The 12,500-nt window shown below is 41.3% G+C and overlaps 1 protein-coding gene across 2 annotated transcripts in view; it reads left to right on the top strand.

Moving 5' to 3' along the window:
- The first annotated feature begins 3,810 nt into the window (after positions 1-3,810).
- mkxa (mohawk homeobox a) overlaps positions 3,811-12,500 on the top strand; it is a 49,919-nt gene continuing 41,229 nt past the window's right edge. The window contains exons 1-3 of one of the 2 annotated variants that reach the window (XM_027160972.2): positions 3,811-4,349; positions 5,106-5,471; positions 9,170-9,329. In XM_027160972.2, the coding sequence (XP_027016773.1) occupies positions 5,293-5,471; positions 9,170-9,329 (339 nt within the window). In that variant the 5' untranslated portion in view covers positions 3,811-4,349; positions 5,106-5,292. The remainder of the gene's footprint in view (positions 4,350-5,105; positions 5,472-9,169; positions 9,330-12,500) is intronic. The other variant, XM_027160971.2, reaches the window with a different exon arrangement.

The raw sequence follows: 12,500 nt of genomic DNA on the forward strand, positions 1-12,500 counted from the left end.
ACACACATACACACACACTTCAGAGGAGTGAAAAGGGTTATAATCTGCCTATTGTTTTTTTTTAATTCACTCAGGAGTGAAGCTTCATCACACATTCCTGCTCCAACACACTTGCGTTTTTTGAGAGATAAACCCAGAACAGCCGCTGAGGAACACAAAGTACAGACAGTGTGCTTGGCTTAGTGTGCAGTAAACGCTGTGTGTGTGTGTGTGTGTGTGTGTGTGTGTGTGTGTGTGTGTGTGTGTGTGTGTGTGTGTGTGTGTGTGTGTGTGTGTGTGTGTGTGTGTATGGCTATGTCTCTCAGGAACAACTCACCTAACACACTTCTACACATACCTCCATAACCTCCATCCGTTAAACGTTCTTCACTCATCACAGCACAACAGTTGAATTACACGAGTTTACTTTTAGTTGTTAAAGGAAACGTGCTGTTCCCGGTCACAGGTCACGTGAGGACAGGTCCCTACACTGCGGTTCTTACACAGACACCATTGTCGTGTAGCCACCCAGAGAATACCGGGAACAGGGCATAAAACCAGGGGTACTTAGCGGTTTGTTCTCTCTCTCTCTCTCTCTCTCTCTCTCTCTCTCTCTCTCTCTCTCTCTCTCTCTCCGGATTTCGAATTCAGGACGAGAAGAGTGAGTCATGCGTCTGATGTTTTCTTCATTAAATCGGCAAAAATAAACACAAATAAAAAAGCAACACGCCAATTACATGGGGCGTGAGGAAAGCGTCTATGCGCCTCTTTACTTAGTCCTTTCACCTCTCCAATCAGCACTCAGCGTAATTTCGGAAAATGAGAGGTTTCCAGAATCACCGTTTTTTTCCTCCACACGCTCCACACCGATCTCCAGATAAAGCATCACATATGGTGTTGATATAATTAATTGGATTTTATCGGTTTTGTGTTGTTCTTAAACTGTACTGGAATAGAATGTAATTGTAGGCTGTGGTAACGATGTTTGGGGTGGATTTAGATTGTTCGGTGGATTGATGGTTGCTTTCCAAATGTTAAGTCAGTAAAAGTTAGGCCTTGAGGGATTTTCTATCTTAGTGGCATGCATTTTTGGTCAGAGAAGGGAATTCCGACTTCAACCCGTGTGTTTTGGTCCTTGTTTTTATTATGACAGAAATTATCGGGCTATTTGAAATAAAAATAAAATTAAAAAAATCTTTGGATTTTAAAATTCTTAAAAATATCATTAGGATATAAATCACTTGGACAGCACCGGCGAATTCTGATTGGTCAGAAGATGTATTGTTGTTTTTGTTAATGCGCTCCTTCTAATAAATCGTTGTTTCCATGGTAACAACTCGTGAACATGATCGAATAGAAAAAGTCGAATAATAAACAGATTTTAAAACATTTCATGAAGGGGTCTCCGGTGTTCGGGGAAAGACTTCGGAGTTTGAGGTGAGTGAGGTAAGTCCTGTGGTGTAAGAAGAATAAAACACCTCAGATAGGGAGTGCGGTTCTAGGAAAATAATCATCTGTGAGTTTGGAAGAGAAATTCTGCTCGATCACAGCAGACTGATTTATTCCTTACTTCTGCTTTAGGACCATTTCAGTCCTAGTTTTGTAGCTCTTCCTTCCATAATACTCCATCACAGCCTTCACATTGGAGCCTTGTGTCGAGAGGAACCTAAAGCGATGTGGACTAAAAAGGTTCGAGGAGAGATTAAAGACGTTCACACCGACTGGATTTACAGCAGACGCCGATATGATGTGATACGTGTCACATTTCTCCTCCTGTTATCAAAACAAACATTTCCACTTGATATCACTTAATTATCTCTTACATTACAATCTCAGCCTCATCTCAGTATCTCTCCTGAACACTTGTTCATCTCTTCCTTCTGCACCAGGACGGTTTTCCTCAGAACACAATGTAACCACCGATCTGCACTGTCCTAACGAATGGAGATGTTTTCCACGACGACTTGGTGATTATGGTTGTCGAATCGGTTCGCAACACTTATAAGCTTCTCACAAAGTTTGCTGAGGGTTCTGTTAGTCTTTTATTAGGGAGTTGAACAGCTTCAGAATATATGCTGTCATTTCCAGTAAGGGAACATAGTGAGCATCAATTCTCTCTGGTTCTTGTGGTGCATTGTGGGATTTTTTTTAGGGAGAGAATGTTCCAGTGTACTGGAAGGAATTAGAGATTGAAAGAGAGATTGAAAGAGAGAGAGAGAGAGAGAGAGAGAGAGAGAGAGAGAGAGAGAGAGAGAGAGAGAGAGAGAGAGACAGTCAGAGGGAGAGACAGAGAGAGACAGAGACAGAGAGAAAGACAGAGCGAGAAACAGAGCAAGAGGCAGACAGAGAGGGAGAGGGAGAGATAGAGAGACAGAGAGAGAGACAGGTCGAGAAACAGCAAGAGACAGACAGAGAGAGAGAGAGAGAGAGAGGCAGAGAGAGAGACAGAGACAGAGAGGGAGAGAAAGGGAGGGAGAGAGAGAGAGAGAGAGAGAGAGAGAGAGAGAGAGAGAGAGAGAGAGAGAGAGAGAGAGAGAGAGACCTGACTACTGAACAAGAGAACAGAATGAGACGCAGCCCTTAACTGGAGCTCATGTAGTGTAACTAAGGAGTAATTATGGACAAAGTATGTCCATTAAATCCTCTATACTCACAATTCCTGTTGAAAATGCAGTTTTATGGTTCAAAAGATCTTTAGTTAGAAGGAAAGAAAGGAAGATTGTCCTGTGTTATAAATAATTATTTTGCAATCACGGTCATTATGATGGATTGTAAAATGTGTCAGACTTTTTTTTTACTCTTATTAAAACTGTTCCTGTTAAGAAAGTGTGCATGTTAAACTACTACCTTTCTAAAGTGTACTCCATCTTAAAACAGGGTTGTCATGGCTACACCTGAGGACGTGTACTAGACCTGTGTACAGTGTAAAGCTGAGGCTAATGTAGGCTGCGGTTTGGATGTAGAGAAACACATCGTTCCTTCTCACTTAAAGGTGCACTAATGTACCTTTAATATCCACCTGGAGATACCTACATGAGGTAGCACCTACGTTGCTCTATTTAACCGGACCACCGTTAGTTTAACACCTTTTCGGCTAAATATTATTATAATAATATTATTTATTATTTAATATAACATATTAATATTATTCACACAATACACACTTTATATTTGCTCATCCTTATACAGGGTCTTATGTTAATCACTAGACGCTTGCTGAGAAAAAAAATCTGCTGCTTATCTGATTTATTTAAACTGTAAACACATTAAAGCTTAAATACAGACATTTCATTAATAAACATACATGACATCATTTGTCCAAGATTATATTGATTATTTGAGATCTATTTTTTGGAAACTTTATTTAAAGAAACTATAAAAATTTCTATACATTTCCTTATGAAAAGTTTATATTTAACAAATCAAAAGATAAATTTTATGATATAGTTATAACGTGTCTCATCCCTCATCTCTTATGTCCTCTAACATGATCAGTGTCATTACTAAGGATTGTAAAATCCTCTAGCATCCTGTGAAAGGTTTGAACATCAACATGCAACATGAACCCAATACAGTCAGATTAAACATGAGCAGCTCAAGACGTGCACAACACACACACACACACACACACACACACACACACACACACACACACACACACACACACACACACACACACACAAACACACACGTCGCTATGATCCCTCTATAAGAGAACTTTTTTGACACACAGTATTTAGTTCGTTCTTATGTGGTTTCAGGTTTAAAACAAAACAAAACAAAAACACGCACAATCCGTCTCGCGCTTTTCCTGCGTGTCTGTGTGCATCTCCTCCTCCTCCTGCTCCTTTTCTCCTTTTTCTCCTCCTGCATGGGGGTGCTGCCTAAACGGCATAACGCATGCGCTTTATGTTCACCGCTTGAGCGCGCGGGACGAGAAACACGACACGGCTGCGGTATTCACGTTCCGGGGCGCGCGTGGATAAAGCGCACATGCAGGAGAGCGCGCGCTTGGCTTGGAGCGGGTCTGTACATCGCTGCAGGATCGGTGTCGGTGCGCTGGGGAGAGAGAGAGAGAGAGAGAGAGAGAGAGAGAGAGAGAGAGAGAGAGAGAGAGAGAGAGAGAGAGAGAGAGAAGGGTGGAATGGGAACCTGCCGACCAGACATTCTCTGCGCGCACACACACGAACGAACACAGACGCACCAGGAGACACGCCGCTGCTCCACAGGTGATGCGTATTAAGTGAACTCAGCTCGAGCATTTTTTTTCATCATTATTTTTATTTTTTCCACTTTAGTTTTAAACCTCATGCACATGTGGATTATATCTGAGGTTCTATTCCATGTCTCTGTGGACGTGCGCCGTATCTGTGAGTATTACCTCCTTTTCAACATTTCTTTCACGCTTAAATACTTAAACTTTTAAAACTCGTGTCCATGCTGTTGCCTAGTTTCAAATCTTATTTTAAGGTTGAGAAATTCTTTTGAAAACGTTTTCTTATTTGTAGGTTTTTGTCCTGAACTCGATACGAATTTCTGGTAGCGTCCATTTTACGCATCGGTTCTAGTTCTTGTGTTTGCTTTGTGATGAAGAGAGCAGTCAGTGCTAATAAAGTGACACGGTGTCGGAGAACATGAGCAAGTCTTCAGCTCTCAGCTACCAGGCGAAAGGTTTCCTAAAGGTTTTGTAGCTGATTTTTTTAAAGAGCATTAAAACACCACTAATTATAGTTTATTTTCAAATGAAATATAATTATAGTTTATTTTCAAAAGGATTTCTTAGCACATGCAAAACTGTACCACACAACACAGAGACATTCACATGTAAAGTGTAGAAAACATGAGAGCATGTTACAACTAGAACAGAAGTACGGATACCTGTTTGTTTGTTTGTTTGTTTGTTTTTTTTTTTAAATTTCGGAGAATGTGTGATGTCAGGTTTAAAAAAAAAATCACATAATGCGTGAATTTCGGAACAGGTCACACACTATATATACCACCGCGCAGGAGTGTGTGTGTGTGTGTGTGTGTGTGTGTGTGTGTGTGTGTGTGTGTGTGTGTGTGTGTGTGTGTGTGTGTGTGTGTGTAGGCTGCTGAAGTTGATCCAGTGCGTTTTCTATCCGCAGGATCGCCGACATCAGGGCTGAGCGTAACGGAGCCGTGTTTCAGTTGGAGACCAGACGCCTTTAACGCAGGACACACACACGGAAAGAGAGAGAGAGAGAGAGAGAGAGAGAGAGAGAGAGAGAGAGAGAGAGAGAGAGAGAGAGAGAGAGGACGCATTAAAGGACAAGGACGAGGACTGCTCTAGCCATGATGAACCCTGTCGTGTTCAATAAGCTGAGCGGCCCTGTGCTGTTTGAGGAGAAGGCGAGTGAGGTGGAGAGGAGCAGCAGGAATTATCTGGAGGTGATTGACGAGCAACATGTGGATCTGCTCTCCAGGAGCCACCAGATCACCGACAGCTCTGTGATGAGACACAGGAGACCAGGGTAAGTCTCAGTGGCAATACTGTACTACAGCAAGCATGGAGATATCGCCTGGGAAATAATACATTCCTAAATAAAAATCTTCACGACTTCACGGCAATTTTTTCCCCCGATTTCCATCAATCATTTTGTATGAAGCGCTGTAGGAGTTTTTTTATGTTACCAAGCCTTTTCATTCTGTCTGTCTGTCTGTCTGTCTGTCTGTCTGTCTGTCTGTCTGTCTGTCCTTCCCATGACGATGACAGTTCTATGCTCCTTACACTCCTGTGATGTGTGTGTTTAAATGTCACGGCTAAACCACAGTGCTGAAATTACAGACAGACCTGAATAGACTTTCATTTACATTTCTATTCACTCTTCTTAGATGAGATTGTAAGAGACTACTCAGATTTTTTAGAACTGAAATGTGCTTTAAAATAAGTTCATTGACATGTAATAAAATCCACTTACCTTCTATTAGAAATTAATTCAATTTAAATCCAACAAAAATCTCTCTCTCTCTCTCTCTCTCTCTCTCTCTCTCTCTCTCTCTCTCTCTCTCTCTCTCTCTCTCTCTCTCTCTCTCTCTCTCTTTAACTTACCCAACACCAGGGTCATGTGTGAGTTAAACCAACTCAGCCTCATCCTATAGAAGCTCTATACACACACAGGTCTGTTTCTAATAAATAAACATTTCCTTGAATGAAACGTGTGGTCCAGTCCATCAAGGCTCCTTTTGTAGTGAGGGAGTGAAAACTTTATTTCAGACCCCGTATCCTCCAGATCCATCACTGTTTAACCGTGTCTCACCATATTTACTTGTGCGTGTGTGTGTGAGTGTGTGTGTACGTGTGTGTGTGTGTGTGTGTGTGTGTGTGTGTGTGTGACTTTATTTGTACTGTCACAAGTGCCCTCTGTTATACCGGAGCCGATATCCCTTCACAGGAGAGTAGAAGCGTTATTACATGTCACACACTTCAACACAGTGAGCAACAGTGTGTGAATTTTGACACGTCCAGTGGTGGAAGCACCGGGGGGAATATCAGAGTTAATGAGGAATATTAATACAAACATTAGCTCTGTGTGTGTGTGTGTGTGTGTGTGTGTGTGTGTGTGTGTGTGTGTGTGTGTGTGTGTGTGTGTGTGTGTGTGTGTGGCTGATACTGCGAACAGATATGACAGATGTTTCTTTTTTAGCTTGTTCATACATATCTGAGTTACAAGCTAAATATTATTTTGCTGAACATGATCTTGGAGGATTTGGGCAACAGGAAATGTGTTACATGTGCAGTGGAGGTTTTTGGTGAGAGATAAGCGGATGGACAGCACAGTGCCATAGTGACATCTACAGGTTCAAACCATCACCTGGTAGGAGAAGCTGTGTACGCTCAGAGATCCGGATCTGGAAGCGTAACGACGCCGACGAGGAGCTGAGACGAGTTTTACAGTGAAAACCGAGTGCAGCTTAAATCTGTTTTGTTTGTTAATCAGGTTGCCAGAATAAAATCTCCTCCTCTTTTAATTCTAGTGTAGATTTAATTCAGAAATTATTTTTTTTTTCACTGCTTTTCATTCTCGAAGAAAGTTTCCCAAGCGGTTTTGTGTGACATTAACGGCATCGAAGTGAAGCTTGAGAGAAAAAATTCATTTTGTCCATAAAAAGAACAGCAACGTTTTCATTTCATACTCAGTTTCAGAAAAGAAAACAGAGCGATGACCGACTCCTTCTCAGAATCCTTCGTCGGCTCGCATCTAGTGTCCGGATCTAAGGAGTGAAACGTAGACGTTGTTCCAAACAGATGGGTTTTTGTCTCTTTATGTTAAATCCTGTGAGTCGTTTACAGATGAAACGGGGAGCGTTTAAAAAGGAATAAATTACACGATGTACCAAAAACATTTTCATTACTGATTACTTTTTATTTAATGTGCTGTATTGAGTCCAGTGATGAATCTTCAGTGCTCTACTAATGTTAATGATCTCAGACAAACATGTCTGTGCTTTACCAGGTCCTGCTTCCCGGTGATTTGTTTGTGTCTGTAGTCCATTGTGTCTGTAGTCCTTTGTGTCTGTAGTCCTTTGTGTCTGTAGCCTTTGTGTCTGTAGTCCTTTGTGTCTGTAGACCTTTGTGTCTGTAGTCCTTTGTGTCTGTAGACCTTTGTGTCTGTAGACCTTTGTGTCTGTAGCCTTTGTGTCTGTAATCCTTTGTGTCTGTAGACCTTTGTGTCTGTAGCCTTTGTGTCTGTAGTCCTTTGTGTCTGTAGACCTTTGTCTCTATAAACCTTTGTGTCCGTAATCCTTTGTGTCTGTAGACCGTTGTGTCTGTATTCCATTGTGTCTGTATTCCGTTGTGTCTGTATTCCGTTGTGTCTGTAAAACTTTGTGTCCGTAGTCCTTTGTTTCTGTAGACCTTTGTGTCTGTAGACCTTTGTGTCTATAAACCTTTGTGTCCGTAATCCTTTGTGTCTGTATTCCGTTGTGTCTGTATTCCGTTGTGTCTGTAAAACTTTGTGTCCGTAATCCTTTGTGTCTGTAGACCTTTGTGTCTGTAATTCTTTGTGTCTGTATTCCGTTGTGTCTGTATTCCATTGTGTCTGTATTCCATTGTGTCTGTATTCCGTTGTGTCTGTATTCCGTTGTGTCTGTATTCCGTTGTGTCTGTATTCCGTTGTGTCTGTAGACCTTTGTGTCTGTATTCCGTTGTGTCTGTAGACCTTTGTGTCTGTATTCCGTTGTGTCTGTAGTCCTTTGTGTCTGTAGACCACCTAATTACGTCACATACATTTACATGAGCACAGAGCTTTCAGAGTGGAGGTCATGAAGGACGTTGTTGTTGTAATCCAACCTTTCTGAACGTTCTCTGACTTCACTATTGAGTCTTATATACAGTACGCATTCAGATTTTACAGTCAGAGGCTTCACCAGAACACGTGCACCAGTGAGTCAGGGATCCGCCGCTGTAGGCTTCCGATGTGGCTTTATTTAAGGGCCGCTGTATTAAGAGAAAACATCCCAGGAGGAAGTTAGGATGCGAAAAGCTCTAAGGCTGACACTACATAATAGGAAAGCATCGATCTGTTCAATTTCTTATTCTAATCGAATATAAAACGATAAAGTGTTAACCTGTGCTACATTTTCTTTACTGAATTTATTGCCATTTCTTAGCGTTTTAATTTTACACAGACAAAAAAAAATGAACATAGTTTTTTTATTGTTTACGATTCAGAACTATTTAAACACGCAGTCCTTACCGTCATCGTGTCTCTGCACCGACATTTTACCCAGAACCGGATCGACCTGAAAGTTCTCGAGAGCCTAATGTTTATAAAGCACACGACGAGTCGAGAAAATCACCGAATCAATCACCGAAACTCAGCTTTTTATTTAAAGCTAATTTTAATAAAATTAGACGGTTTAGTTTTAGTGTTATTTATTTATTTATTTATTTATTTATTTATTTATTTATTTATTTATTTATTTGTATTTCACTGGAAGAAGGAAGAAGTGTCCACTAAATGAACTGAAACAACTGAATTATAACCAGTTGTGGAATTAATTCAGATTTAATTCTGTTTTATATATTTTTATATTTTTATATTTACATATATATATATATATGTGTGTGTGTGTGTGTGTGTGTGTGTGTGTGTGTGTGTGTGTGCTACTGGTGCAGGACTGTGTAATAATGCTAGATAAATAAGAAGCTCGTCTTCCTTTCTCTCAGGTCTCGTCAGAACGGAGGGAAGGTTCGGCACAAGCGTCAGGCTCTTCAGGACATGGCTCGACCGCTCAAACAGTGGCTCTATAAACACCGGGACAATCCGTACCCCACCAAAACTGAGAAGATCCTTCTCGCTCTCGGCTCCCAGATGACGCTGGTGCAGGTGAGTGTGTGACCACACACACACACACACACACACACACACACACACACACACACACACACACACACACACACACAGCCGCTGTGGTGTAACAGCAATGGGAAATGCTGGAAAATAATCAACTATGATAATGACTTTCAAATCCTATTAGGAAATGGTGTGTGTAGGTTTTAAGCTACTTGTGAACATTTATAAAGGCTTTATGCGCAGTGTGGTTATGGCATACAGATGACTGTGTGTCTTCCTAATGAAACACTGCAGTGGTTATGAATGGTCCTATAATGCTCTATGAATACAAACTTTAAATATATCTATAATAAACTATGAACACGTTGATATCGTGTTATAATGCGTTCATGAAGCAGTTTGTACAATGGAATAATTACTTATGACACTTTGCAGAGAACTTTATTGTGCATCATGTGTCATAAGCATGATGCCATCTACATCGTGTTCATAGCCCTATGCTGCATAGTGCATGCTGAGTAGTAATGGTAAGGGGTTATAAGCACCAATTATTCAGGTCTAAATGATGCTACAGTTCAGTTGGATCTAATGCTCTGTTATTAATGATTATAAAAAGTGAATGTATTATAACATGCTGTGGATGTAACCTTATGTCATTATACATGAAATATGTACTGTGTGTGTGTGTGTGTGTGTGTGTGTGTGTGTGTGTGTGTGTGTGTGTGTGTGTGTGTGTGTGTGTTGTATTAAGTCTATATGTTCTAAATAGTTATAATGCATTATGTCACCTTAATTCTTTCTTAAGCCAAATGCCGTTTCTGTTATAAAAAGAGTTCTGATTAAACAGGGAAATATTAGTCATTATGTGATATCACGCAGGATGTATGACACATTATAGATGTGGTTATTGTGCATTATGAACACAGAGGTGTAGGAGGTGGTTTCCGAATGATTGCATTTGTTTCCTTTGATGCATTTCACGATTAGTGAATCTGAGTATAGTATCGAGGTTTAATCTGCTGTGTGTGTGTTTGTGTGTGTGTGTGTGTGTGTGTGTGTGTGTGTGTGTGTGTGTGTGTGTGTGTCACTGAGTTTATCATCATCACCGAGCTTTTACATCTTTTTCTTGTGAATGTTGTCATTCTCTAAAACCTCCCAGTGACCCGGTCTGTGTTAAATTGTGCGTACTTCAGTGATTACACAGCGCACACAAACAAAAACATCAGCGTTAAAGTGCGACGCTGCGACTCTGCTGGACCTCAGACGGTTTAATGTGGTATTAATATGCAGCAGGCGTGAGTGTTAGCAGATGTGTGTGAACTCGCGTATCTACAGCAGGGTTAACAACGTTCACAGACACACAGGTCATATTTGGATCTTTGTCTCTTTGGACGGTCAGAAATCCGCTCGCAGTCCTGATTACTTCAGTCGCAGTTTGTAACACATTTTAATACCCAAGTTAAGTTAAGTTCACCTCCAGGACTGTCAGGGTTTATTATTATAGTTTATTATCTACAGACAAGAGCTGTGTGTCTTAGATGATAGATAAAGTCCCTCCAGGAATATTGTTTTGTGATCGTTGCAGCCAAAAATACTTTATTTTTTTTTTTTTTTGGTCAAAATTTGCAATGCAACATTGAATTATTTATTTATTTATTTTGGGTCTGAAGACATAAATGTATTGACTTTGTACAAGAAGCTGTACTCATGTTAAACACACACACACACGGACGGAAGAGGGATTCGTCTGAACACGTCACGTCACCTGACGTACTGTAATCTGCGGTAATTACGATCGTTTGTAAGATCCTCTGAATATCACAGAGTTTACTAAACTTTTCATTCATTTCTCACACCGTAAAGATCCCCAAATCCTGATGAGTTGTGTGAGTGTCGGGAGTAAATACGTGATCAGGATTATCGAGGTGTCCAGTTGTGTTTGCGTCGAAAAACATGTTCTCATGGTGTGTGAGTTGATTTCTTTATTATTCTTTAATTATATTTCTGGGGACACGATGGCTTAGCGGTTAGCACGTTCGCCTCACACCTCCAGGGTCGGGGGTTCGATTCCCACCTCCGCCTTGTGTGTGGAGTTTGCATGTTCTCCCCGTGCCTCGGGGGTTTCCTCCGGGTACTCCGGTTTCCTCCCCCGGTCCAAAGACATGCATGGTAGGTTGATTGGCATCTCTGGAAAATTGTCCGTATTGTGTGAGTGAATGAGAGTGTGTGTGTGCCCTGTGATGGGTTGGCACTCCGTCCAGGGTGTATCCTGCCTCGATGCCCGATGACGCCTGAGATAGGCACAGGCTCCCCGTGACTCGAGGTAGAGATCTGTTACAATAATAATTCACCGTTTTAAGAGGCTTCACCGCTCCGGTCCGGCGTCGCTGGCTTTCGTTTGGAATTATTCCACAGTATTGCTGAACGCTGACTTCTGATTGGTCTGAAGGTGTGGATTTGTTTTCTTTAACAGCAGCAGGTTTATTTTCAGTTCTACGTTAACGTGCTCATCATTATCGGAAAGAGCTATCGTTTCTATAGCAACAGCTCATACGCAACTAATCAACAAAGATGTATGGCTGACACGGAGAGGGTTTTTTTTTTAAAGGGAGACATTTATTTAACGGCAGGAGTCTACAGAGTCAGAGAGGTTTTACACTCTGCCTTCTTATTATTAACTTTAAAAGACAGATAGAAGTGAAGCCGGTTAGAGGAAGTGACTTAGCGAACGGAGCAAGTGTTTGTTATAGCGTTCCTTAGTATGAAATGTAACTCTATATGTATAAGAGTGCTTTATTAATGAAATGCATATCATGGGATGGATTTTGGAGTGTATTACAGGTTTGCAGGGTTTGAGATGTAGCACACGTCATGAAGCTGTAGCTGATATGTCACACCACATGTAAGCTCTCACTCTGGTCTAGATTCATGCTGACAAATGGCTCTGGGAAATCTGCAACGTTTTTCACCGCTCTCCGTTTCGCCTCCATCGGACCGACGTTATTTAGAGGTCGTGCACGTCGCAGCGATCCTCGGTCACGGACCACATCCAGACCCGCTTCACACTGCATCATTTGTTTTCTATACACGCCACTGGCTTCCATCGCGCCTATTAAAGCTGAAAGCCGTCCGAGCGCGTGGCTTTTTTGAGCAGAATATGATCTCTAAATAAACCTGAGATCAGAACGTTCAGGACATAGCAGG

The sequence above is a fragment of the Tachysurus fulvidraco genome, chromosome 8 (assembly GCF_022655615.1).
Source record: "Tachysurus fulvidraco isolate hzauxx_2018 chromosome 8, HZAU_PFXX_2.0, whole genome shotgun sequence".
Taxonomy (NCBI): Eukaryota; Metazoa; Chordata; class Actinopteri; order Siluriformes; family Bagridae; genus Tachysurus; species Tachysurus fulvidraco.